The sequence below is a fragment of the Taeniopygia guttata genome, chromosome 19 (genome assembly GCF_048771995.1).
Source record: "Taeniopygia guttata chromosome 19, bTaeGut7.mat, whole genome shotgun sequence".
Classification (NCBI taxonomy): Eukaryota; Metazoa; Chordata; class Aves; order Passeriformes; family Estrildidae; genus Taeniopygia; species Taeniopygia guttata.
The window spans coordinates 4,558,700-4,584,145 of record NC_133044.1 but is presented as its reverse complement, the minus strand read 5'-3'; the positions used below and the strand labels follow the sequence as shown (position 1 = coordinate 4,584,145).

Genomic DNA, 25,446 nt, shown 5'->3' with positions numbered 1-25,446 from the left:
ACGTTATTAAAGCTGCCCCCACCCTGGGTATGAAGAAAGCAGCATCTGGAACTCATAGCGGCGTGCGAGATAGAGGCAGGCGGGCCGGGCTGGCAGGAAGGGGCACGAGCGAAGCACACTCAGGAGACAAGGGCTGTGCACCATTCACCCCCCCTGCCTCCCCCCATAAAATGCACACGCAGCTAGGCCAGCTATAAATAGCGGGAGCTGCAGGGCAGGCAGAGGCTGGGCCCCACAGGGGTGATTCTTCCTTCACCGAGGCGCGCTCTTCCCGCACGGTACCTGATCTTCCAGTTGTTTTCCCTCTTGGCTTCCCATTTCCTTTCCCATGGCGTCTGGGACGGGTGCCACTGACACATATTTTCCACCCTTGAATGCCAGCAAAGGCTCTTCTTGTCCACAAAGGGCTTCCAGGAAATACTTCAGAACTGTGACCCTCTTGCAGTCGGCTGCAATAACCTATGGGGTGAGGACGAGGGGGTTGGGGAGAGGGAAAGGAAAACAAAGTCAGTGCAAAGGGGAGCGGATGAGTAACGACCAGGGGGAAATGTTTGGGATAGAAGGCCCAGTGGGATGCAGGCAGCACCTCAGGGATGTGCGGGGTGCCCCTCTTCTAAACATGGTTGGAAGGGGTTTGCCTTGCTTTGTAGTCCCCAGGGAAAAAGAGGCAGGCAAAGTCAGGACATTCAGCACTGACCCTGTCCTGCTTCCTCTGAGCACTCCAGGGCTGCAGAACTCACAGGGCACAGCCAACCCCCTGCCCAGCCCCAGCAAATGGGGGGAAATCCTGCTGAACCATGACAGATCAATGATGTGGCCTATCCCTCTGCTTCCTTTTGGCTTCGTTGTTGGATTTCCCCCCTAAAAGCTGTGGAGGGATGCAGGTGTGAGAGTGAGAGGGTGGGGGCATTTGAGAAAACCTGAGCTCCATCTCACCTCCAGCCCAACCCCTCCCACGGGCCCATCTCACAGACCAACTGGGGAGCCCTGTTGGGGAGGCTGGGACGGATCTAGCCTGAAGGAAACTCAATAGCTTGGGTAATTATCCAATTTATGAGGCTCTCAAATGGAGTTTCCAGAGCACGGGAGCCTGGTGCCTCCACAGCCCTGTCCCACGTGGCACAGACTCAGCCGGCACCTCTGCCACGCCTGGCCTTGGCTCAGCCCTTGTCCCCTTGCAGCAGGGCTCTGCACCTGCACAGCTCTCCCCTGGTGCTTCCTGCTGACTGGTGTCACCCCCAGGGAGCTGCAGATTTATAGGGAGAAAGTCAGCAAATGAGATTAAAAGTGCTGCACACTACGGACACAAAATGTGTGCTGACGCCTGAGTTTCCCCTGCCCCCAAACCACCCTGGGTTCGCTGTGCTCGTAGACCAAAGCATTCCCAGAGACCCCCATGCCAAAACGGTCTCTGCAGGCACCCAGGACTGGCATTCTGAAGCTGGGCAGAGGGACAGGCAGCTCACAGCCAGGACACACACCGTGTGATGCCAGGCCTGGTCCTGGTGTGGCTGTGCCCGACGGGGCCGTGCCTCGGTGAGCCAGGGCTGGCAGTGGCACCGGCCCCGCTGCACCAGGCTGCCGTGAGAGGAAATTTCTGCTCTTCCACAGCACTGCCAGTTTCCTCTCTGCGGGCTAATTTTAACCACCGTGTCGCTGCCGTGCGTGTCAAAAACCTGACCCTCCTCTGACCTCCAACCTCCCACCTCCGGCTACTGCCGGAGCGAGCCACCCTCGTGCACCCGCAGCTGGGGTTGCCTCTGCTGGAAGGTGTCCCCCTGAAATCCTCTTGTCCCCCAGTATCTGCATGGGAGGAGAAGCCCTGTCCTCCTCACAGAGGCAGCTGCTGCTGCAGGGAGATGGTGTGAGCAGGGTGATCACAAGAATTAGTATTTTGAGGACCAACAGATTTATAACCGCTGATTTTACACCTATAAAATGTGTCCTATGGTGCCGAGGGGAGCAAAGGACGAGGTGACACCAGCTCAACAGCTCCAGGAGCTGCTGGGGACCCTCTTTCCCAGGACAGCCTTTTGCTTCTGACATCTAGCCAGGAGCAATCCCTGCAAGTGTCAATACAGGAACATTCCCAACCTCCTGGCTCTCCTTTAGGAATGATTGTGTGCAGGGGAAAGTCCAAAGGAAAGAGAACACGAGCAAAGTGGGAATGGCTGTCATGGGAAACATCCCTCCTGAGAGTTCCTGAGAGCTCTGAGAGCTCCGGGCTGCAGCTGAGGGAAGTGGTGGAAACCTCACCACTGGCTTCACCTCCAGCTCCATGGGTTAATGCCATGGAGACCCAGCCTGACTCACATGGGGTAACTTCTGCCCAGGGATTTTCCAGTCTGGGTATCAGCAGTTCTGTTGTGCCCAGGCTGCTGGGCAAGCAGAGCGCCCACCACCACCAGCCACGTGCCAGGGGATGCCAGGATGCAGCCAAGAACAGCAACAGCAGGGAAGGGGATGCAGGAACTGCCTTTATAGGCAGGGAGGAGATGGCTGCCCCATCCTGACCCCATTCCTCAGGGATTTCTTAAGACACCTCTAGAAATAAAAGCCACATCGATGAGGTTTTCAGGAGGGGTTGAGAGCTGACACAGCTGCAGTGCAGCCATTGCTCCACAAAGGCTTAAATCTGAGCCTCTTGGATCAGGAATGATTGGGCAAAATGCACAAGAGCTCCCTTCACCCTTGGCTGGGGCTGGGGACAAGGGCAGGTGGGATCACTCCTTCCTCCCCTGAAGAAGAAACCAGTAGGAAACACCAGATTTCCTGCCAAGCCAGCACAGCACATGCTTAAATCCAGCTCATCTGCTGGGGGGAAAAAGAGCCCAACCAAAGGCCCATGACATAATGCCACAGCAACTCGTCTCATGAACACATTTTTCCAGCCCACATGAATGAAAAACAGGGAAGGAGCAAACGCTCTGCACATCCCCATCACGTGCAGCCCTGCTCGGGGAGGACGGGGCAGAGCCCCGGGCTGCCGGCAGCCAGGCTGGGAACGAGGTGACCCGTGACTGGCACCCAGGGCTCTCTGGAACAGCGGAGAGGGACCTTGCGTGCCGCCGAGCGACCTGCTTTGGTCAGAAACTTCCTGTTTCAGGGTGGAAATGTGAGTGGCAGCGCCGGGATAACCGCGACGGCCGTCGAGGCGCTCGCCGGCGCACGTGGCAGTGCCAGCGGGGCGTTGTGGGGACAGCAGGAGCTGGGCCCGACCTTCCCGAAGGAATGGCAGCGTGAAATGACACGGTGGGGATGTTTCTGGTGATGTGGCAGCAGACACCTCAGCCCCAGCGGGGAATAGAGCCCTTCCCCCTCTGTGCAGTGCGACAGCAGGAACCGAAAGCCTGGCTCCGAGTCACTGCTGGGTATGAAAATAGGCCTGACACGAACGCAGCCGCTCTCAAAGGAAAACCGAAAACGAGAATTGCTGAAGTGGTCTGGTGCCCCCGTCCATGACCCGGGCTCAGTTCCCCAGAGCCACCCAGAGCCCCTCGCCACCGCGGTGCCTCTCGGGGACACGTGGCTGGGGGCCAGGCGTGGGACTGAGGTGGCTTCGGCTGCAGCAGCCCTGATCGCCAGCCTGATCTCATCCGGGCTGGAGGGGAGATGTTTCCAGAAAGGCTCACCACCAGCTTGGCCACACTGCTGAGATTCATTAGCCAACTGCTAATTCACGGGTCACACATTAACATACTGATCATTGAGTGAGACACAGCGGGACACACATTAACACACACTAACTGCCTGTTGAGACCCACAGGGCTGAGCATTAACTGTACCAGCTGTTGTGTTTTCAAAGCCACTCTGCAGTGCCAGTGCCACCAGGACCTCACAGTGTCACCTCCTGCCAGCAGTCAGTGGGGTTCCCCTGTCTCACCAGGGGCTCCCAGATCTAATAAAGCTGATCCCCTCTACGGTCTCAGCTGTATTTGCCCCCACTGAAAACAGGCAGAAGGGGAAAAGCTTCCCTAAGCACCGTGGAGGGCAAAGAACTCTCACACCACAGCACCACATGTCCTCCAGAAGATTTAAGAGGAGGGAAGGGCTTGCTCTGAGAGCTGTGAGCTCTGTGCCCGAGGGGACACCTGCACCTGGTGCTGGCGGGGTGACACCACCAGAAACCAGCCCCGCTCTCGCTTTGGGTCACAGGAGCGCCTGGAGCCGCGCCTCTGCCCCCGGGCTCCGCACGCGGCTCTCCCGCAGCTCCCAAAATCGCTGTCACACCCTCCGCCGCCTTCAATCAACTTTTACAACTTGTTAATTTTACACAGCGTCCTAAAGAGCAAACAACTGGGAGGCAGGAATGCAGATTCCTTCAGCTAGTCCAAAGAGCCTCCGGCAGCCCAGCCAGCTGGCCAGGGGAGCCCTGCCACATCCCGGGGGGGACAGGGTCCCTCTGGCAATGCCACCCTGCTGCTGCAGGGTGTGCAGGGATCCTGGCTGCTTCTCCCTCTCCCAACCTGAGACTCCACAAGGAAACAGGAGGCAGCAGCACTGGAGAAGTGATTGCTCAGAGGACAGGCTGCCATGGCTCTGCATTCCTCTGTGCGAGGGGGAGACACCAGCACATCCTGACAGCTGGATTCAGAAGGGGAAAAGGACATGAGAAGTTTGAGTCATAGCATGGAGAGATCCCATCCCAGATTTGGAGATGGGAACAGGATAGGACTGGGACTCAGAGCCAAGCTCCAGCACGATCCAGAGTGGGGATAACACTGGTTTTGCCACATCATTTTAAACATATCTTAGCTGAAGTAGCTGAACGATGCTGAGACCAAGTGAGCCCCAAACAATCTAAACCACGCAGCGACTGCACTGCCCAGCTGAAACGTTTGCACTGACCCTGCAAACATCCAGGCAGGCCGTGGCTCGGTGCCTCCCTGTGCCCCGCCGCCTCCTCCCATCCCTGGGGAGCCAGCTCGGAGGAGGAGCACAAAGGAAAGCGCCTGCCTCGGGTTTTAATCTCACGGCTTGCACAGAAGCTGGGTGGGTTCAGCCCTGGACTCATCACAGCCCAACTTCTCTGAGCTCCACCCGAGGAGCCCCTTGCTCTGCCCAGCCCCAAATGCAGCTTGGAGGGGTTTGGTTCCTGGGTAGGGAGGACCAAGGTGTCCATCCCAGCTGGGCAGAGGCACTCACAGCTGGCTGTAACCCTGGTTTCAGCAGCTGAGAGCTGCCTGCAGGCACAGGTCTCTCAGAGAAACTTTTAATTTCAACTAACCCCACAAGCAGGCTCCTGCCTGCAGTGTTGTGTGTGACCCAGGAGAGCAGCTGTGGCTGCAGCAGGGACCAAACCAAGGCACCTCTCACTGCTGATCCTGAGCACCAACCAGAGAGCACATCTGGGGAAAGGATCTGCTACATCCATGCCAGATGCTCCATCACAGAGAGGAGCATGAGAAAACACCCAAGGAAGACAGAGAAGTCCAGAAGAGCCATTCCAGTTGCTCTTCCCTGTGGCGACAGCTGGAGAACCACTCTCCAAAGAGAAAGTGTGGCCATGTCTTATCCTAAACTCTCTCCCAGCATCCTGGCCTCACTCAGGCACAGCTCCAGCCTCTGCACTGGGGCACACGGTCTCAGACAAGTCATCACAGCAGATGTGCTTTAGCCTGGCAAACACTTCTGTCTTTCCAGCTTCAAAGGCCACACAGCTCAGCCAGGACTGGCCTTTAAAGCTGGAAAGCAGCACGGAAAGTGAGCCAGCTGCCCACCATCCCCAGGGCTTGCTGGGCTTGCCTCATCCAGTGCAGTGATGCAGCGAATACACACGGGTGACATAAAGGTGCAAAGTGATGGATCTGAGCTGACTCACCCAGGTTTTGGGGTCAGAGACCAGAAGAAGCCCTGAGTAGCCTGCACAGGTTCCTGCCAAGGCTCTGGTACCTGTCACTGCTGGCAGGACAGCAGGGTGAGACTCAGTGACATGGGGGAAGCTGTGAGCAGCTCCAGGGCTTGAAGCCAAAATAACTCTGAGGATCCTGCAGGAACCTTTAGTTAATTTTGTGGAAGAGTCAACACCAAATCCAAAGCAGATGTTCCAGATGAAAAACCATCCTCCAGATCCACCTAAAGTTCCTGTGCCCAGGATGGCCTGGAGAGCTGACACAGCCCAGCCCAGGACCAACTGCTCCCCTGGAGCTGCACAGCCTGGAGAGGAAAGTTCCTGCTGGATTCCAAACCAAGCTTTTGGCTTTCGCTGATGCTTGGAAAGACTTGCCCTAATGTCTTACTCACCTGTTAAATGTGCTAAAGAACTCCTTTGTCAGATCCAGGGAGCAGCAGCATTTGCAGCACGGAGCAGTTGGCTCCAGGCTGCATCCGACACCTCGTAGGCAGGAGGTGCCTCTTCAGCTTGTTTAATTTTATCCCCACCAGAGCAGCCCTAGAGAAGATGATGGGATACAGGAAGCTTCCAGTGACTAGTGGGGATGTTTCATCTGGTTTGTGAGTGTCTGATTCTCCTCATGTCCTCAGGCAGAGGCTGTGGGCTCCTCCACAGAGCAAAATGGTGCCTCCAGTAAGACACTACAGGAATTTTTGCAGGAATTTTCACTGGAGAAAGAATTTTCTTCCACCCACCATGGCCACATGTGCTGATCCCCACAGCAGTGACATATCCAGGGCATTTCTGCTCTTCAAGGTGAAGGCTTGAGCACAGGACTACACATTTAAATTGTCTGTCATGTGAACGAGGGGCTGAAAAATCACAGCTGTGAAAGAGGCAGATGACTCCTGGAGAAACAGTGAGTCACACACAGGGACTCCCTGTTACAGCCACCTCAGTGCCTTCCTGTCTCCCAGTCCAACCTCTAGCATATCCCCAAACTTCCCAAGGAAAGAAAAAGTCAAGCCACGAGTGAAGCCAAGTCCAAAGGAGCCTGCTCTGCTCCTGCCTTGCAAATCCTACTGGAACATGAACAGGGGAAGACAAATCCCTGAAATCCTGCCCCTAACCCGTGGTCCCAGGCTGGGGAAGGAGGAAGGCAAGCTCCTTATCCTCAGCAAAGCCACCATGGCACCACTGACAGCTTTCACAGGGCACGGGCTGCTCTCCCTGCCGCAGGAGCCTCCAAGTCTTTTCCTTTTCGGGGACTGGGGGAATTTATTTCCTCTGCCATTTCGGAGGATGCCTGCCTTGCCAGAGATTGTTTTGCAGAGTTCAGACAGATAAGAAAGTGGTTAGCAGGCTCTTCGGTGGAGGAAGGGAGGATTGCTTAGTAAGGGAAAGGCGACCGCTCTGCTCTCAGCAGCCGCACGCTGCCCTTCCTCTGAGGCCACCACTCCAGAGGGGACAAGGCAGGGCCACCCCCACACCTCTCCACCCCGGGGGTTTTTTGGGTACATCTGCTCGTGGGGCCACACTGGTGACCAGAGACTGTGCTGCCGTGCCAGGACTGCGATCTGTCTCTCCTGGAATTTGGGAAATGCGGCTGGTGAATGTTCAATCCAACATCTCGGTTGCAGATCTCAGGGCGCTCTTGCGACAGTGCCCTGAGACAGAGCCCTTTCTGCAGGACATGTGGAGGGAAAAAAGGGGGCAGGAGCCCCGTGCAGGCTGCCCCATGCTGTGGGGACAGTGCTGTGGTTATCTGGCACCCTCCCTGTTCCGGAATGTGTCTCTGGAGCGGTGGCAGGAGGGAGCTGGCCCTGCTGGGGGCTCACAAGGAGGAAACACTGAAGATTCACCAACAGCACAAACTCTTTTCCAAGGACTTCCCCATGGAGACAACGAGAAACTGCCCCAGGATTTCACCCACTGAGTAATTCAGAGATTCCTGCCCCACAGGACAAAGCACCAGTGTCCCAGAGTGCTGTGACAGTGGGAAGTTGACCGGTGGAAGGAAAAGCATGACAACACAGGAACGGGGAAGCAGGGCTGGCAATCTACAATATAAAAATAGCATAAAAAAAGGTGCAAACCAGAGCTCACCCTGACAGCTCCCACCTGCCCAGCCTGCACCATCCACCTCTTGCCCTTCCTGTGTCACCTCTGCTTCAGGCAGAGAGGCAAGAGCTGGAATATTCTGCCTGGTCCTGGCAGAGCTGGCTGGGAAGCCATTTCTGTGAGTTTACACAGCTTATACGTTCTCCATGCAGTTCCTGGCCGCCTTCCATCGCAGATGAGAGTTTTATGTCGAATTTTAAGTTTGACCACAAATATTTAAACTTCCTTGGACCACAAATGCTGTATCTTCTTTGTGGTTTAGTTGGCACCAAATGAGTATTTACAGATCCCTATATGTCTGTCTGTCATTTAAATATCTCACGGAGGTGCCAAAGGCTTCCAAAGTAGAGGGGCTCCTCCAGCAGACCCCTGATTTCCCCCTCTCTGCCCTTCCTTACCCAACACAGGCAAGGGAGAGGTGTAAGCACTGGCCAAGCCCTTGCAGAGGGCACAGCTGCTCTGGCCTGAGCATTTCATACTTGCACTCTATTAAGTTTTCTTTCCAGAGAATGTCATCTGAGATCCCACCGTAACTTCCACAGTTCCCTGCCCTGGTGGATACTTGAACTGGGATGAAAGGGTTTGGAATTTTCTCCTCTTCTTTTAGGAAACTGAGTCTACAGGAGACTGTTTTAATGAGAACCGCTAAAACCTCCTAAAGCAGCAAAACTCCCACCTGGCCACTGCTCGCAGCCTCCCCAGGGGGTTTTCACTTCCTCAAACACCAGCAATTCTCAGCGGGTGATAATCCCAACCTGCTGAACTGGGATCCCTCTCTAGGTGAACTGGTCAGAGTGGTTAGTGCCAGTTCAATTCAACGGTATTGAATTCAGGCAAGGCTGTTTGGCCAGGAAAATGCAGCCAAACAAATACCACAAAAGATCCCTCCTAAGCATCCAGTGCCAAAGGAATTCGGTGTTGCTGTTACATGGAGCTGGATATGGAGCAGAGAGCTGAGGGTCCTTGAGCTGACACCCAGCAACAGCCCAAAATCTGAGTTAAAGTGCATGCACTGGCTTGAGTCAAGATGTGTGTGTATTTCATTTCCTTCAGACCTTTTAGTCTAGGACACAAACTGGATGCTCACCCCACCAGTTTTAGGGGAACTTTAGAACACGGAGATGCTGCTCCTGCAATGCTGCTTTTCCCATCCCAGGGATTCACAGCACTGGCCAGCAGTGGCAGCACTCAGGGAGCTCTCCCACAACTCCCACCACCCCTTGGGGGACACAAAACAACTGCCCAGGGCAAAAGCTCCAGTGATGGCTGCCCACATCAGAGGAAACAGATACCTGAGTCAGAGCCATGGGATGAGAAACCTCTGCCCCACAAACCAGAAGCCAGACAGAGCAACGTCAGTGCCTTGGTGCCTCTCGCATGCCTCACCAGCCCTGGATGCTGCTGGGAAGCTCAGGGCACTCTGCCTCTCCTCAGCTCTGGAAGGGGAAGGAGAAGCTTTGCTTTGAACTAACAAAGCCCTGGTGCAAGGGCCGCTCACGGGGCTGCCATGTGCAGGGAGGAGCTCCTCTGACTGCTCCGCCGGGGCCAGCCTTGAATTCCCTTGAAAACGGAGGGTGGGGATGCAGCAGGCAATGGAATAACACCAGAAAAATGCCACCACAGCTTGGCTGGCTGCGACACCACAGCCCCAGAGATATTACCAGTACTGGCATTTCCCCCCTGCCGCAAGAACCGCGCTGGCAGCGCGCTCCCGGCTCGGGGCAGGGCGGGAAGCGGCTCACACCATTTCCAGCAGCCACTTCAGGGAGGGACAAACGCTCTGTTTTGCTTTACAGTGAAATGCTGCCACTTAGGGGACTCCCGATGACGTTCTCGCGCCTGAGAGCCCATGTCCTCTTCCAGGAGGGGCTGCTCTAAGCAGGACATGCTCCCTTAGCCTCCCAGTGAGGTGATTTTAGGCACCCGCCGTGAGCTCTGGCCCAAGCAGATCCTGCTCTGCTTTAAGGAAGCAGCAAACACAGCTCTGCTACTTATACCCAATACTCAGCTTTTCTGGCAAATGATTAATGGCCTGAGTCTTGAAGTTGCTTGCTTCCAGCTGGGCCAAGAGCTGCAAACACACCTAGGGAAGGGAAGGAGGAGCTGGAACGTTGGCTTGGTGGGGAAAGGAAAGCTATTCGCTGTGTCTTTGTTTTTGGGAGAGCTCCTCCTCTCGGGAGTGGGATGCTGAGTGCAGAGAGGGCCCCTGCCCCGAAACGGAGGAGCTGAAGCAGAACAATAGGGTGGGGATCTGGATGGGCCCCGACAAGTGGGGTGGGCTGGAGCAGGGGCACCAATCCATACTTTTGACTTCATTCACACTTACAGCTGCATTAGAGACATTTCCTGAAAGCACAGTAGGAAGAGAGGGGTATTCGCTCACTCCACCCTCCATCTAACACCGTCCTCGCGATCCAGCCGTGCTCCCAGAGCCAATTCTGGCCTCTGGCAGAGCTGCAGGCCAGACATTACAAGTGCTGGTGTGAGCAGCACAGGTCCCCACCCGATGAGCAGCGAGCAGACTTGGAGCACAAAGGAGGGGTGCAGCAGCCAGCAAAAAATAATAATAATAAAAAAATCAACGCAGGGAAATGCAGAGCATTGTCCAAGGTGGAAAAGAAGGTGTCAAGAGTGGGATCTGAGTACTTGGCATCAGGACAGGGAATGGTGCAGCACCTTGGTGACATCAGATGGAAAGAGGCCGGTTGTCCTGCGAAGGAGGGCAGCGCAGCCAGGCTGCACAGGGGCCTTGGGGCAGGAGCTGAGGCACAGCAGGGCGAGCACACGGCCGTGTCCCCAGCACGTCATCTCCCGGCCGTGCCACCAGCTGCACCGGGAGCCGGGACTGGGACCGGCGCGGTGCCGAGCCCTGTGCCTGACTCACCCCGGCCCGGGAGCATCCTGCATGTGGAGCCTGAAAAACAACTTTTTCCCCCCCTCTTTTCTAAAAAACAAAAAGCCAGACGCCCTCTTGCAGATCTGGAGTTACTCAGGCTGACTCACAGCAAGGCTCTCCTGGCTCTGCTGGCAGTGCCTGCATGTACCTGGAGTGGGCTGAGCAGGCTGTGCTGGTGGTACCCACGGTGTCACACACCTGGAGCTGTGGCACTTCCCTGAGTGCTGTGACAACAGCCTGCTGCAGCCAAGATAATTATTTTCAGCTTCAAACTTCAACCATTTTTGGTGAATCCCCGAATGAAAAAAAAAAAAAACCTAAATAAATGAAGACTATAAATTTTTTTTTTTTGTAAATGGGAAAAGTATTTCTTTCATTCTCCCATAATACGAATCCAGCAAACAGGAAAAACATGAACCCAAACCAAAGCTCAGACATCACATCTGGGGAGAGACGAAGCATGGAAAATTTTAATCCAAAGGTTAATGTTTGGGAAGCTCCGAGTGTGTGAAAAGAGGGGTTAGATGGGTGCTGCTCCGCGGCTCGAACAGTTATTGCCGCCAAGTGGCGGCTTTCAAACGGTGCCTGCCTGCCCCAGCCCAGGCACTCGGGGTCAGCAGCTAAAATAGAAAACAACTGAAATCACTGGAAGCAAACAAACACTCAGATCAGATGCTGGAAAAGCCAAGCGAGGAAGGAGCCAGCAGCAAGAAATGCAACTCGAGCCCTGTGACTGGGAACGGCCTCCTGACTCGCCCTGGCTGAATCGCACCAAAGCACATGGTGCTGGTGGCCCTTGTGACCCTCTCCTGCTCCCCCACCCCCTCCTGTGCCACCTCCAAGGTCACTCGACAGCCCTGTGACACTCCTGTCCCAACTGTCACCTCCGTCTCCTTTGCTCACTACTCTGCAGAGTGACACTCCAGTGGTTGTCACACCTTGGGGCTTTTTCCACCCCACAGTTTTCTCACCAGAACCATCATTTCCTGCCCAAGGACAGAGCACCCAACTCTTCCCCCTTCACCCCAACCCAGCAGAAACACCTCTCTGCACCTGCCCAGAGCAGCATCTCTGCTGCTCCCCTGCACACTCCACCCTTGCACCCTGAGCTGCTTGGCTCCTGCACCCCCAATCCTGCAGCAGCTCTGCCCTCTGAGCATCTCATGCCCCCGTTTTCCCCACATCCTGCCTCCAAAATGCCTTTGTCTTCATCTTCTGCATTAGATTATGCCCTTTCCAGACTGCTCCTTCCAGACACTAGAAATCTCTCATCCCCAAAGCTCCAACAGAATAGCATCCTAATTGCCTTTGTTAGGGATGGGGCCATGCCTGTGAAATTGCCACGGCTGCTGCGGCACTAACAATAGCTTAAAAGCTCCAGGAGTTCAGCGTGGAGCCCTCCCACACTAAAGCAAACACAAAGAGAAGGGACCATATGTCTGCAAAGGCGGCCGTGGCAGGTGGGTCGGAGCTCCCGGGGCTCCCCGGGGGTGGGAAGGGACGGCACGGCCCCGGCAGGCGTGAGAGCATCCGGCACAGCCACGCTGCATCCCGGCCCGGGAGGCTCCCTGGGAGCAGCCAGGGCACAGCTGCTCCCCAGGGCAGCTGCAGCACCCCTGGGCTGGGCTCTGCACTTGCCACAAGGCTTGGGTTGCTGCTCTCCCAGCTCCTGCCCAAGCAGCTGCTCCCTGGAGCCATGAGAAGGTTTGATTTTTCTGTCTGAGACAGAAAATGACCTGCTGCAGAGCGATGAGTGACACCTCCCAAAGAGCTGGAGTGTCATACATTGCTGCCCCCAAGGTGGTGGTGCTCAGCGGAGAAGCATAAGGATGGATGATGCAGTTCAGCTCCTAATATTCTAATTTTGAGGCTGCTCAAGGTGTCAGGCTGCTAGGGGACACACAGACACTGTCCAGAGAGGAGGAGTAGGCATCAGCTCCTAATATTCTGATTTTCAGCCTGCTCAAGGTGTCAGGCTGCTAGAAGACACACAGACACTGGCCAGAAAGGAGAAGAAAGCTTCAGCTCCTAATATTCTAATTTTGAGGCTGCTCAAGGTGTCAGGCTGCTAGGGGACACAGAGATACTGGCCAGAGAGGAGGAGAAGGGCAACTGTCATCTGTTAGCAGAGAATCACTGCAAAAAAAGATGGGAAAAACATAAGCTAGTGCACAAAAAATGGGAATTATTCTTTAACAAACCATTAGGTAAGGTAAACCCAGCTTAGGACCAGTGCCTTGCTTGGCTGAGCCCAAAATCCAGGCACCTCTCGCTCCCTGACCACACTCTGCAGGTAAAAACATAAATCTGCTGACAACTAACTGCAGAAACATGGAGATAAAAATGAAAAGGAAACAGAAGTGAGGCTGAGGGAAAACACCAGGAACCTCTGTAGATACGGAATGTCTCTCTAAGCTCAGCCCAGAAAAAGGGCTTTAAAAGCACATGCAAAGCACCTCTGTCTGGGCAGGGGAAGGGAAGGGTGATGCCAAGAGAAAACCCTGAGGAGCAGCTGAAGGGAAATTGTGGCATGGCTCACCTGCAAAGGCAGGGGAAGTGTGTGATGAGAAATGTGAGCAGAGCAGGCTGGCAAAGCCTTGGCTCAGGAGGGGGCTCCCTCAGGGTCTGTGCTCATGGAAGCATGTGCTAGCACGCTCAGAGGAGTCCCAGCAAAGGCCAGGCAGGCGTGCTCCAGCTGCCCGTGGACCATCACTCCTGCTCCTCATCCCTCCAGCCAAGGGGGAAAATGTAATCAGAGCAATTTCTATTAGCAAGAATATAAAGACTTGGAAGCTCTGGGCTGTCTCTTGACAACTAATTAATTACCAGGTAGCATCCCATTGAAGCTGCCAACACAGCACACACAAGTTCCAGCATGATTTAGGGAGAGGGATGAACTTTACAATAAACTCCAGAATTTTACTTCATCTCCCGCCACCATCTGAGATCCTGGGGGAATAGGAAGGGGTGGCAAGAGGCAAAGTCTGAAGCCATCTGGGATCATCATTAACTCCTTCACTCGTGGCCTCTGAAAACATAAATGCTGACTTTGCTGTGAGCAGCAGCTTCCAGCCAGATGAGCTCCTCGGACACCCCATTTCTTAGCTGCTCTTCTGCCAGTTTCTGCCACTCCCAGAAGGAGGACACAAAGGGACCAAGGCTATTTGGGCTGCAGAGGTTGTCAGGGAGAGCAGTGGAAGCTGCTACCCATTGTGATGTGCCAAGCTTTGTCAGAACATCTCAAAAAAAAAAAAAAAAAAGGTAACAACAAGCTGGAGTTGAAGATCAGGATGTGTGACCTGTCAGGGAGCTGGGCTTGGGCAGCAGGACCAAGAATCTCAGAATGGTTTGGGTTGGAAGAGGCCTTAAAGATCCAAGGGTGGTTCCAACCCTCCTGCAACTAAACACTCTCATTATTCAATATAAACCCCATGGCAGCACCATGAGGTCTGAACTAGGAGACAACACATGAAATCTGAGGATATTTAGGGGCAGTCATCCCAACATAACATTTCTCAGGAAATATTAGGGAAAGGGATGGGAAGGATAGGATAGGCTGTTCAGCATGGCACAAATGGCCTGAACTACCCTGTTTTGTCTGCACCCAGGGTGGTATAAAATTGACACCTTGATCAGCACAGGGGGACAGTGCTATGTTTGAGGACTGCTTTGAGGAGCTTTTTTACATGTGTCAACTCTCCCACCACTTGAGACAACCCAGGCAGCTTCTGGGAGCAGAATCCTCCATCTCCCTGCTCCAGGCCACAGCTCTGCTGGTGACTACAGATTTCTCCCTTCGACACCAGCACAGCCACAGGTCATCTCGCTCAGGTGCAAGTGTTCTGGGCTAAGCCAAAACATTTCTTTTCTTTTTTAGATTTACTTGATGTAAGTCCAAAACCTGAGATGACATCAAAGAGCCCATTGAGCAGATCCCCTCCAGAAACACACAGGGACTTTACCTCGTTAGTACAAACACGGTTCCCCTGCAGACTTCCTGGGAACAGCTGAAGCAGCACCGCACTTCAAAAACCAGCCTGCACATCACAGGGCTGGGGAGGAGCTCAGTTCTGGCTCAGGATTGCTGTCAACCCTTTCAAAGCCCACGCAGGATCACACACAAAAATTGTCATGGCCCTGGGGGGAACAACTTTCTCTTTGTCCCCAGGATCTGGGCTGTAAAGGCAATGGCAGGGCAGGAGCTGTCACAAGGAGCAGTCAGGGAGGGCGTGAAGCCTGATGTGAAGGAGAGAAAGAGAAGACTTAGAGGATGGATTTATCCCTGCTGGGACTGGTCAGTGACTGTTTCCCATGAGCTAACGAGGAATGAGTGTCCCGTCAGGATTTCAAACCCGTGCCAAGAGCCCATCTTTCTCTGAGGGATGGCAACTGCCAGCAGCTCTGTCCCTGCTGCAGTCCCCAGCTCGGATCTGCTGCTGGCTGGGGCCTGAGGTCACTTCCAGAGGGACACAGGAGACCTGCAGGAGCCCGGGCTAAGCTGTGGCATGGAGTGACAATCAGGAGATATGCTGCTTCCTGGAAGAGCTGGAACTGATGTGCAAATAATGGCAGAAAAATGCAGAGCAAGGGAGGGTTAGAGAGAGATTAGTCTGGGGCACACTCTGGGAGATACACAATGTTAAGTATGAGGGCAAAGGAAATGAAAACTGGAAACTCAAACATAGTCAAGAATCCAATCCCAGCCTGGGCAGGAAGTTTACACTCTGCTTCTAAATATACATGTTTTTAAATCAACAAGCTTTCTTGTTCCTCAGCTCTACTGTACATCCACACGGGAGAAGGAACCGGATGGAGGCACTGCCAAGCTCTCCTGGCGAGGTGTCCTGTCCACAAGGGACAAGGCACAGCTGACACACATCCCTGCCATGCCCCAGCAGGGAAGCAAAGGCTTCCCTGCTCCTGAAGATGCTCTGGGAGAGCAGAATTCCCAGCTCCAAGCTCGCTGCTCAGCTCAAAGTTCGCAATGCCTTGCAGGCAGACTCTCCTGTGCTCCCCAAGTGCCTGTGGACAATGAGGAGAAGGATTCTGTGAGCAGGGCTTAGCTGTGGTACCTCCATCCTCCCTGCTCTCTGGCCATTGCATTCATGCTCAGCAGCCAGATAGTCACATATTTTTTTTAATTTGATATAATTATCTCCTAGAAATTACTGTACACAGCCTCTTGGGATCTAAAGCAATTAAGTGAAGATAAATTTCTTTCATGGAGCAAGCTGTCAAAGGATGAAGCAATTTCATTCCCCATTTGAAGTGGAAGCTTTGGGTCATGCATGGTTTATTTGAAACAATGCCATCACCTAAAGCTGCTGATCTTATCTGTCTCTCTCTGTCTCTCCATTTCAAACTGCTGAAGATGTGCAGCGTGGCACTGCCTGAAGTGATGACATCTGGCACCAGGCCAGCTACAAAACAAGCTGCTCCTCCCCGCGCCCGAGTGCAAGAGGCCAAACATTCCTATTAAAAAGGGGGAAACCGAGGTGAAATCTGGGAAGAGCTGAAAAGTGGGAATCCTGCCTGAGGGAACAAGCTCTGGGAGGAGCGAGGTGCCAGCAGAAAGGGGTGGCACTGCCCAAGACAGGATGGGGCATCTCTGAGGGGTAGTGCTGCCAGGCTTCCTCTTCCTCACCAGGCTGCCCTGAAGCCATGTAAACCAGGCTGCCAGGATTTTATCAGGAGGAAGAACAGCCCATGCCCTTCAGTCTGTATGAGGAGAAACATGGCAAGGTGGAAATTACATCCCATTAGCACACGTGTGCTAAGACTCTCAGAATTTCCAGCAAATTCTCTTCTGTCCTCACACTTCACCATGCCAAAATGTTTCATTTTGCACAAAAAAACCCCCCAAAAACCAACAAAACAAAAAAAAACACATAAGAAATGAACTCATTTAAATAAACCATTCTCCCAAGTGGTGGATTTTATCCTGGAAAGGGGAGGATGTTGTGGAGCAAAGGGTGGCTGTGGTGAGGGCTTTGCTACCTCCACAGGGTCAGAGATTCCAGAGATTCCCAGGAAGAAAGGCATGTTTAGCAAGTATTCCATACTTCCCAAATGAGGACACCTGGAGGATCTCTCCTTCCCCACATCAGGACAGTCACTAACTCAAGTCCCAGGGAAATTGGTGAGGATGCTCATGTCTAAATGTTAGTTTAATTTGTAAGTATGAAAACAGGCAAGTTCTGAGCAAATTCAGCTCCCACGGCCTGGGCCGACGAGAGCATTTCATCCACGAGGCTTCAGCAAAGCTCAGATCACTGCTGATTAAATCTTTACTCATTAAAACTAAAAAAAGTTACTGGTACTAGAGGGAGCTAATAATAAAAACTGGCAATGGGTGCAAGTTCGAGAAGCATCTGGGTGACTTAAGAGCGCAAAAATGATCTTCAGAAGTGACCTCAGCACCAGACATGTGGCACGTCACCGCAGCTGGGAGGTCACTGCAGCAGCTCCAGAAATGCACAGCAGCAGCACGTCCCTGACACACCCTGGGGAGCTGCTCCAGAGCCACTTTTCCATGGGAATTACGCGTGGAACAGGTATCAGGTGAAGTGACACAGCTCTGGAAGGATGTAGCAAACTCCATCTTTTTCTGTGCATGGACATAAATCTCCTCCTTTTCCTAATAATGGCTGCTATAATAAACATCGCATCGTTTATGCTTAAGATAAATACAGAACCAGAATGTAAATCTGTTCTGCTGTTCACAGAGCAGGCAGGCAGCAACTCCTCAGAAAACACATTTGTCTTCATCTTCACAGCTTGTGTTTATATGTGCATCTACCTATTCCAAGGACAATGAAGGTTTGGGAAAATTTAAAAAAACAAATCAATGAAATGACTACAAATAAGAACCATAGTTATCACTATTCATAATATATAAACATACAGATAAATATTTGTTACATATGGTGGAGAAAATGTAAAATGCTGGTATGTAAAATGTTAAGACAAATTTTGTTAATTTAAATGAATTATGGCTTTTACCTTATGTTTAAGGAAATATATGCAAATATGTTATGGGGAAAAATGCGATTATCTGCTGGATTAAATATCCAGCATTTTTCATGTCCCACCATAGACAGAGCCAGGCCAGCAGCAGTCAAGCCGCTCGTGTGGGGTCTGTGTTTGGGAAGAATTTTTATGCTTCCCAATGAACCTTCCCTTAGTACCCCCTTGTCTTCCTAAGGGACACGGGTGGCCTGGGGCTGAGGACTGGCCTGAAATCCTGGGTATCAGGGGTTTGTTCTCATCCTGAAGCCAAGGCTTCCTGTGGGACCAGCTCAGTCCCTCAGCCCCGTGTACCTCTGTTGCCAATCCCTAACAAGGAAATTGCTTTTCCTTCTGTCAAAACGTGTTGTGGAGATACGTTCATTAATGCCTGGGAAGCGATTCGACTTCAATGACTTTGAGAAAAAAAAAAATCAATAAATAAGATTATGGTGGTGTGTCCTTCTCTCTGGGGTTTGGGATGTGACAGCAGGAGGGCACTGAGGGTGACAGCTCTGTCCTGCCACGGCAGCTGGGCTCTCCAACCTCGCCCAGCCCCAGCCCAGCGCTGGCAAAGGGATTTGGCATCCACAAAAACAACACAAGCTTCAGCTGGGAGCAGAAACGTGGGGAGCAGACTCCAAGCTCAATGACAGAGGTCACCTTCCGTCTCCCATAGAGACAGAGTAGATCCCCATCTGTTATTTGGGCTGACCACTCCCTGCATTCCACCCCGTCCACTTCTTTGGCAAGCTCTGCAGGACGTGGATCTTTCTTATTCAGGATAACAATGAGGAGTTATTAATTGGGTCTTTTTTCGGGTTTCCTGAGGTCCTTCCCATAGCTGCCTTGGTGGATACCACAGCCGTCCTCGCCTTCAGATGGGATTTCAGCATTTCAGTTGGGCAAAGACAGAACAGTGCCATGAAAGTCTTGGGCAGAGGCCAAGAGTCAGGTCAAGGACTGAGTTTAGTACCAGAAAGAGGAGCCTGAGCAATGGCAACATACCCAGCTGGCAAAGATGCAACCCCAAGTTCCAGGGACCTCTCATGTGATCCAAAGCACCACAATAACACCTGAGCAGCACAAAGATTGTCTCAAGCCACGCTTCATGCCCAGGGACAGCTCAGCTAGCCAGAGTAGCCTTTCCATTTCCTCAGAGTTTCTCTGGGTAGCAATAAGAGATGGCTCGTTGGGAGGGGATCCAGCATTAATGGTGTTTTAATGAGGCCTTTCAATACACTTATAGACTACTCAGCAAATTCCACGAGGTCTGGGCTCTACTCTGTCATTCCAAGTACACTAAAGCCATGGCAATACCTGTGCACTCTCTGGGCCTGATGTCCTGCCAAGAGGTGGCAGGTTTTGTGTTATCTGGGTGCTGGGGCAGCAGAAAGGCCACTTCCCACTGCAAAATCCCAAGGGAAGTGAAGGGTGCACACACTGTGCTCCAAGGAGGTGCTGCACAGGGTCTGACTCTCCTTTCCTAGGTCACTCCACTATTCCCAACTCCAGGAACACACGGTCAGCGAGTTTCTTGAATAGGACATTTCCCGTTTCCCAAGGATCCGTGCTGAACCTCTGGAAGCAGTTTTTAGGACAAAAGGACTAAACACAAGTGAGTTTCCCATCTCATTACACAAACCTGGCCTGACCATGACACAAGCAAGGACATTGGACAATGAGCGTCATCTGATCCGCACGGAAAGATCCAAGCCCAGGCATGGGACAGGGCTGATTTATCCTGTCAGTCTCTGCCTCGAGCTGATGATCCCATCTCACTTCCAGAAAACACTTTAAAAGAGCCTTCAGCTGACACCAGAGCCAAGCTGTGCAGGGCTGGCTGAGCACCCGACACGTGCTGGGGCACGTGCACAGCTCACACCCTGATTCACTTGGAGCTCACACTGTGGTTGAAGCGCCCTGTCCAAGATGAGCCTGGAGGAGAGGCAGAGATGCATCCAAAGCTGGGGAGGAAGGCATGGAAACATCACAAGCCACTTGAGAAAACTCCCCACGCACTGTGGTAGCGCTTCTTCCCTCCCCATGCCAGGAAAGAGGCATTTCAGGGACAGGGAAGGTTGTTTCCACCAGCTGCTGGTTCTTCCCTCCCTGCTCCCCGCTGCAGGAGGGAAGGCAGCACCTTGCACTTCCCTGCAAGCCCAGACCACAAAGCCACTCTGCCTCTCGCTGTCACAGGGGTGAAGAGAACATGTACAACTGGATCTTAACACGTTGGCAGGTGGTTCCTCACCTCGCAGCGTGACTGCAGTTCCCACACACAGCCCTGGGCCCAGGATCAGGCACAGCAGCAGGACCCAGCTCTGTACGGGGGTGCTGCTGTTAGATCTGCTCCTCCTCGCCAGCCTGCCTGCCCAGGGCTGCAGGAGGACCTGTTCACACCTGGCTGTGGCACAGGGGCTGCAGGGCTTTGAACTGCTGCTGCCTGCAGCGCTGTTTCACAGCCCGATGCCACGGCCGTGCGTCAGCAGCCCCAGCGCTCGGCAGGGCCGGGTGAGAGGACGTGAAAAGCTCCTATGCCCCAGAGACTGCAGTGCACAGGATGCGGCCTGGATTCAAATCTGGTCAGCAGAGGTCTTAAAATGTCAGAGTAAACAGGAGGGCAGTGCTGGTGGGGCCACAGGGAAGCTCGCTCAGGCTTATGCTGCTTAACAATAGGTTCAGTGACCTGGACAAAGAAAACCTCTCCTGATAAAGCCAGCAGATTAGACACTGACTCAAACCCTCCCGAGGTTTCAAGAGAGCAGCTCAGTAACAGGCAAAAACTTTGGATTGCTCAGACACTTACTTAGGAACAAACCCGGTGCTATTTACCACAGTTAATGCCAAATTGTGCCTGCAGGAAGGAGCAAAGGCTGCAGGACACTGGGAGTGTCCATGGGGATAGAGGACAGTGGGACAGCACAGTGTCACCTCCTCCTGAGGAGCAACATGTGGAGCCTGGACAGTCACAGCTCAAACACACCAGGAGAGCAGCTCAGGGAATCCAAACCATGCCCGAGACTGTCCTGCCTCTCACTCCATCTATTCAGCTTATAAAAAACAGGATGGGAACTGGGGGGACTTGGGACACGTTTACATATCAGAGCTAGAGCAGCAACCCACAACTTCCAAACCTACAGCAAAATCCAATTATTGGAAACTGAGACAAAGCAAATTTAGTTGGGAAATAATGCATATTTTTAACAGCGACTGAAACTGGGCCTGGTGACAATTTGCTGAGGATCCTGAAGGGTTCTCAGCCTTCCAGAATCAAGGGTTTGTGCTTTCTACAAGACCTGCTGTTGGAAATTTCCTTGTGGTTTCATGAGGCAGAAAAAACCAGTGGAGATGGCCACAGCCTCCCCAGCTGGCCAGCATCCGGGGCTCTCCCGGGCTGGATTCCCCATCCCCAGAACCGACACACACCACCCTGGGCTCCTCTTTGAAGAGGGGCTTTCTGACCTGTGCATTCCTCCCAGAAGCTCCCCGATGTTCAAAGCACCTTGCTGACAGACAGGCAGGTGTGCCTGTGACAGTGACCACCTCCCCAAACCCAGCGTGGGGGCGGAGGGGAGGGGGTGGCCCCCCAAACACAGCCCTGGGCAAGGCACGGGGGAGGGCTCCCAGCCCAGCTGTGACATTTCCTTTCACCTATACCTGTACAGCTGTTTCCTACAGGGCTGCAGCCTCGAGTGAGATGTGTGAGGCTTCTGTAGGTGCTTGGGAACAAGATGGAACAGAAACGCTTCACACCTGGCCCCAAAATTACAGCACGCTGGCAGGTGGCCAACATAAACTGGCAGAGTACCAGTTGCAATGGACATCAATTAAGCAGCCTGTCATCCTCAGACTGCAGGCTTTGCTTTTTGCGATCTGCATCGCTCCTTAAGCCTTCAGCAGCACCAGCACTGGAGTTTTCCAGATGGGATCATTTCCCGCAGATTCCACTCGCTAGATTTATTGCAGTTTTTTTTTTTCTCTTTTTCACCAACCCCCCCTTCAAGAGGCTGAACTATTATTCCACATTGCAGATTTCTCCAGTGCTGGATTCAGCGTCCTTGTGCCGTGCTAGTGTTTGTTTGCCATCGGCTCCCTTCACCTTCAGCTGAAGAAACTCAATTTTCAGAATATCCTCAGAACTCTCTTGGCTTAAAAAGTGGTTAAAAACTGAGGCCAAACAATAACTGAATAGGATTCCTCTCTGGAAGATGCCCTGCACAACCCTAGGAGATTGCAGCAGGCACTGGACAGGACTAGTGCTCATTGCTACAATGCTGCATTGAAAACATCACAAGTCACCGGAGTTGCCTCCTCTGCCACCCAGACCTGGGGACATGGACTGAGCCTGGCACTTCCCACTGTGCTAAAGGCAACTGGTAAAGGCAGAGAGAGGTTCCCACAGTGCCCACACAGCCCCTGGCACTCATGGGGACAGCTGAGGAGTTCAAAGCAGGTGATGTTCCCCACACTACCTTCATGGTGGCATAAAATCCAGCCTCTCCTCCATCCCCCCGTGACATCATCTTCCAACATGGCCCATAATTTAGTTTAATTGCCTTTTACAATCCAAAGGCACCACATGAAAGGGAAGGTCGAGGCTGGGATGGAGTTCAGATACTGGTCAGAAAATGTAAACATCTCTTGCTCTGCCGCCTCGGGGCTGCCAGCTCCTGCCAAGTCCCCGCTCGCAGCAGGGCTGCCCGTGGCAGGGATCTTTCACTGCTTGTTTGGAAACCAAGGCAGGCAGGAATGGAAGGAGTTTTTCAAGGATGACTCCTCATTGGACTCTCCTACTTGGGGCTTCGATCTCTGCTCACAGTTTCCCTTTTCCTCTCTGGACCAAACTCCAAGCTGGAAGCTCTCGCTCTCATGGGCTGAGAGCATTTGCCTGCCAGCTGGAGGGAGATGCTCCAAGGCTATGGAATGGGAATATGGAAAGGATGCTGAGAAAACAAGTTACATTTGCTCACTGGGGTTTTCTCTCTGCTTACAAAGAGTTTGTGCTCTCAGAGCCCTGGTCTTGCTACCTTTTCTCTGATGCCTTGCAAAAAGTCATCCCAAAATCACTACAGTGTGGCCACTCCAAGGTGGATTTAATCCCTGGCATTCCAGGAGTCATTAGGTCTCTGAAAGGACACAGAGCCTGGTGTTTAGAGCATGACAGAGCCCAGTCACTCCAACAGCTACTCCTCCTGGGCTTTTAAACCTGGAGCTCCCTTTCCAAGAAGCATCAGACGTGACTACAAGCTGCCAAGAGATCTCTGAGAGTCTTAGGAAGACTGAAATACCATAAATAAGTGAAGTGAATAACAAGACAGCACTAATTTTAGCCCAAGTCTAAATAATAATTAGCTCCTAAAAGGCTAATCCAAAGGCTACTGCCCAGTCTTGAGCATGTTGGGGCAACTAGAGAGAGGGTCACATTTGAACTATCCACCTGGGCTGGACAGCGTAGAGGAAGGAGATTTGGGATTTCTAAGGAGAATAAAGCTTGGGATTTAGGCTATCTGCAATGACAGGTGAGTGAAACAAGGAACAGCACCAAGTGTGGGAAGCTCACTGGCCACCCCGGAGCAGGAGGAGCCACGCAATGCCCAGCTTGTAGTTCTGGCAGTAAAATATTGCTAATTAATTTTCAGAGCCTCGTTTTTTAGGGCTTTCATTTGCCTGGTGAGGTGAGACAAGGTTGAGACCAGTTGAGTGGTGAGTATCTGAGACAGTCCACTCCACACATGAGCGTGCACACGAGGGAAAGGAAAAAAAGTGCCTTTCTGTTTGAGGGAAGGGAACCACGGTGACTGGCCCTATAAGCACATGTATTAATCATGCACCGTCTGGTTTTAATCCACACACTGCTGATCCTGCGTCTCACTGTATTGTTATCAGGGGAAGGAGTATTTCTCCTCAATCTTATTCACCAGCCAAAAGCCTGAAAATGCAAAAAACACATTTGTGAAGTGCCTTCCCAAGGACCCTGGGCCCCGGACCTGGTGAGCTGGGGCTGCTGCCTTTTTATTGGCGTTTAAAAACCTTTTATTAACGTGTGTCAGGGCTGGGGGAGGAGAGACAGGCTCAGGTTTCAGGACCCCCCATGCAGAGAGGTTTATTGTGGGAAGGGACATTAACACTTTCTCCTCCACATGTGCCCACGGCTGGGGCATGTGGCAGAGGGTGTGCTGCAGGCACAGGCCTGGGGGATGCACACGCTGAGCCCATGAAGAGCCTGCAGGGATCTGGGCAATCCATGCCTGCAGAGAGGGAACCTCCCTGCTCTGCTCCACATCAGGGATATGTGCAGCCCTCTCCAGCTTTGCCACGAGCTCCATAGGGTCACTGCAGAGCAGGATGCTCCGGAGACAACAGCCTCCAGTGAGGGCTGAGGAATCCAGGACGTGCCCCAGGTTCCCAGGGCTGCACCCACGCACCATCACCAGGACTCTCTTTAACCTCAACACGACCCAAGTGTTTTCCATTACCAGCATCATGACTCCACAGTTGCCACCTTCCCAACCTTAACTCAGCCATGCTGCTGCTCCCTGCTCTTGCCTCGGGTCCAGGGCTGGGTGAGGGAGGTCTTGGCAGTGTCTCCTTGGGCTGCAGAGGCTGCAGACACAGCTGACAGCTCAGGCACCAGGCTGCATAGTTTGCTGCTGACTGGTACGGTCGGTGGTGTTCCATCACACAAGCTGCAGTGGAGATGTGCCCAACACACACACCCAGGAAAACAACTCTGAGTTCTGCTCACCCCAGAGCCAGCTTTTGTTGGTTACAGCTCCAATGACAGTGCAAGAGACGATGGGAAGCTCTAAGTGTCCCACTGGCTCCAGCAGGAATTCGAACGCGCGGCTTCATGGCAGCGAACGGAATCAGAACGTTTTGATTCAAAATAAGAGCCAGGCCAAATGCTCAAAAACTCACTGAGAAACTCTGGCTGAATTCTGCACTCCATCTGCTAAATGGGATGTGGAGAACAAAAAGGAGTGGGAAGCACAGTGTTTGTCCTATACAGCCTACAAAACAACCACCCTCTTGGTAGAGCAAATAGCCCAACACCACTTTAAACCCAATTCCTTCTGGTTCTGCCTTTCAACAGATTATTTTCCTCTGAAATGTTACAAACTAATTAATAAGCTAGAGGGTAAAAAAATGGGGTAAGGATTTGGAGCATCAGCAAGCAAGGTGAGATATCCTTGTAGTAAAAGCCAACTCCCTCTTCCTAGGCATGCAAGTGGTAGAAAAGGGACCCAGAGTCACTCTGGCACACCAGAACCCACAAGATATTCACATTGTGCCATATAAAGAGCAGTACATTCTCATTGCCTCTCCAGCAAAGAATCTGGGCTGAAAACTGGGCCAAGACTGAGAACACAACAGAAAGAAATTTGGTGCAAAAAATAACTCCTTCTAAAAAGCAATGAAAAATCAGTATGGGAAAAAAATCAGTGCCAGAGAGAGTTGTTCTGCTGCCATTGCCTGCTGGAGGCTCAGGGACACAGATCCCAAAATGCCACCACGCTCAGCAGAGACCTTCCACTGCAAACAGCCCAGAGATGCATCCCACAGGCTCAGGATGGTTTGGGTTGGAATG

At 52.8% G+C, this 25,446-nt stretch overlaps 1 protein-coding gene across 2 annotated transcripts in view; it reads right to left on the bottom strand.

The window, feature by feature from the left end:
• Positions 1–25,446, bottom strand: part of SMG6 (SMG6 nonsense mediated mRNA decay factor) — a 104,988-nt gene that overhangs the window by 17,416 nt on the left and 62,126 nt on the right. For both annotated transcript variants that reach the window (XM_030288064.4, XM_012568706.5), the window contains exon 14: positions 283–459. In XM_030288064.4, coding sequence (XP_030143924.4) covers positions 283–459 — 177 coding nt within the window. The remainder of the gene's footprint in view (positions 1–282; positions 460–25,446) is intronic.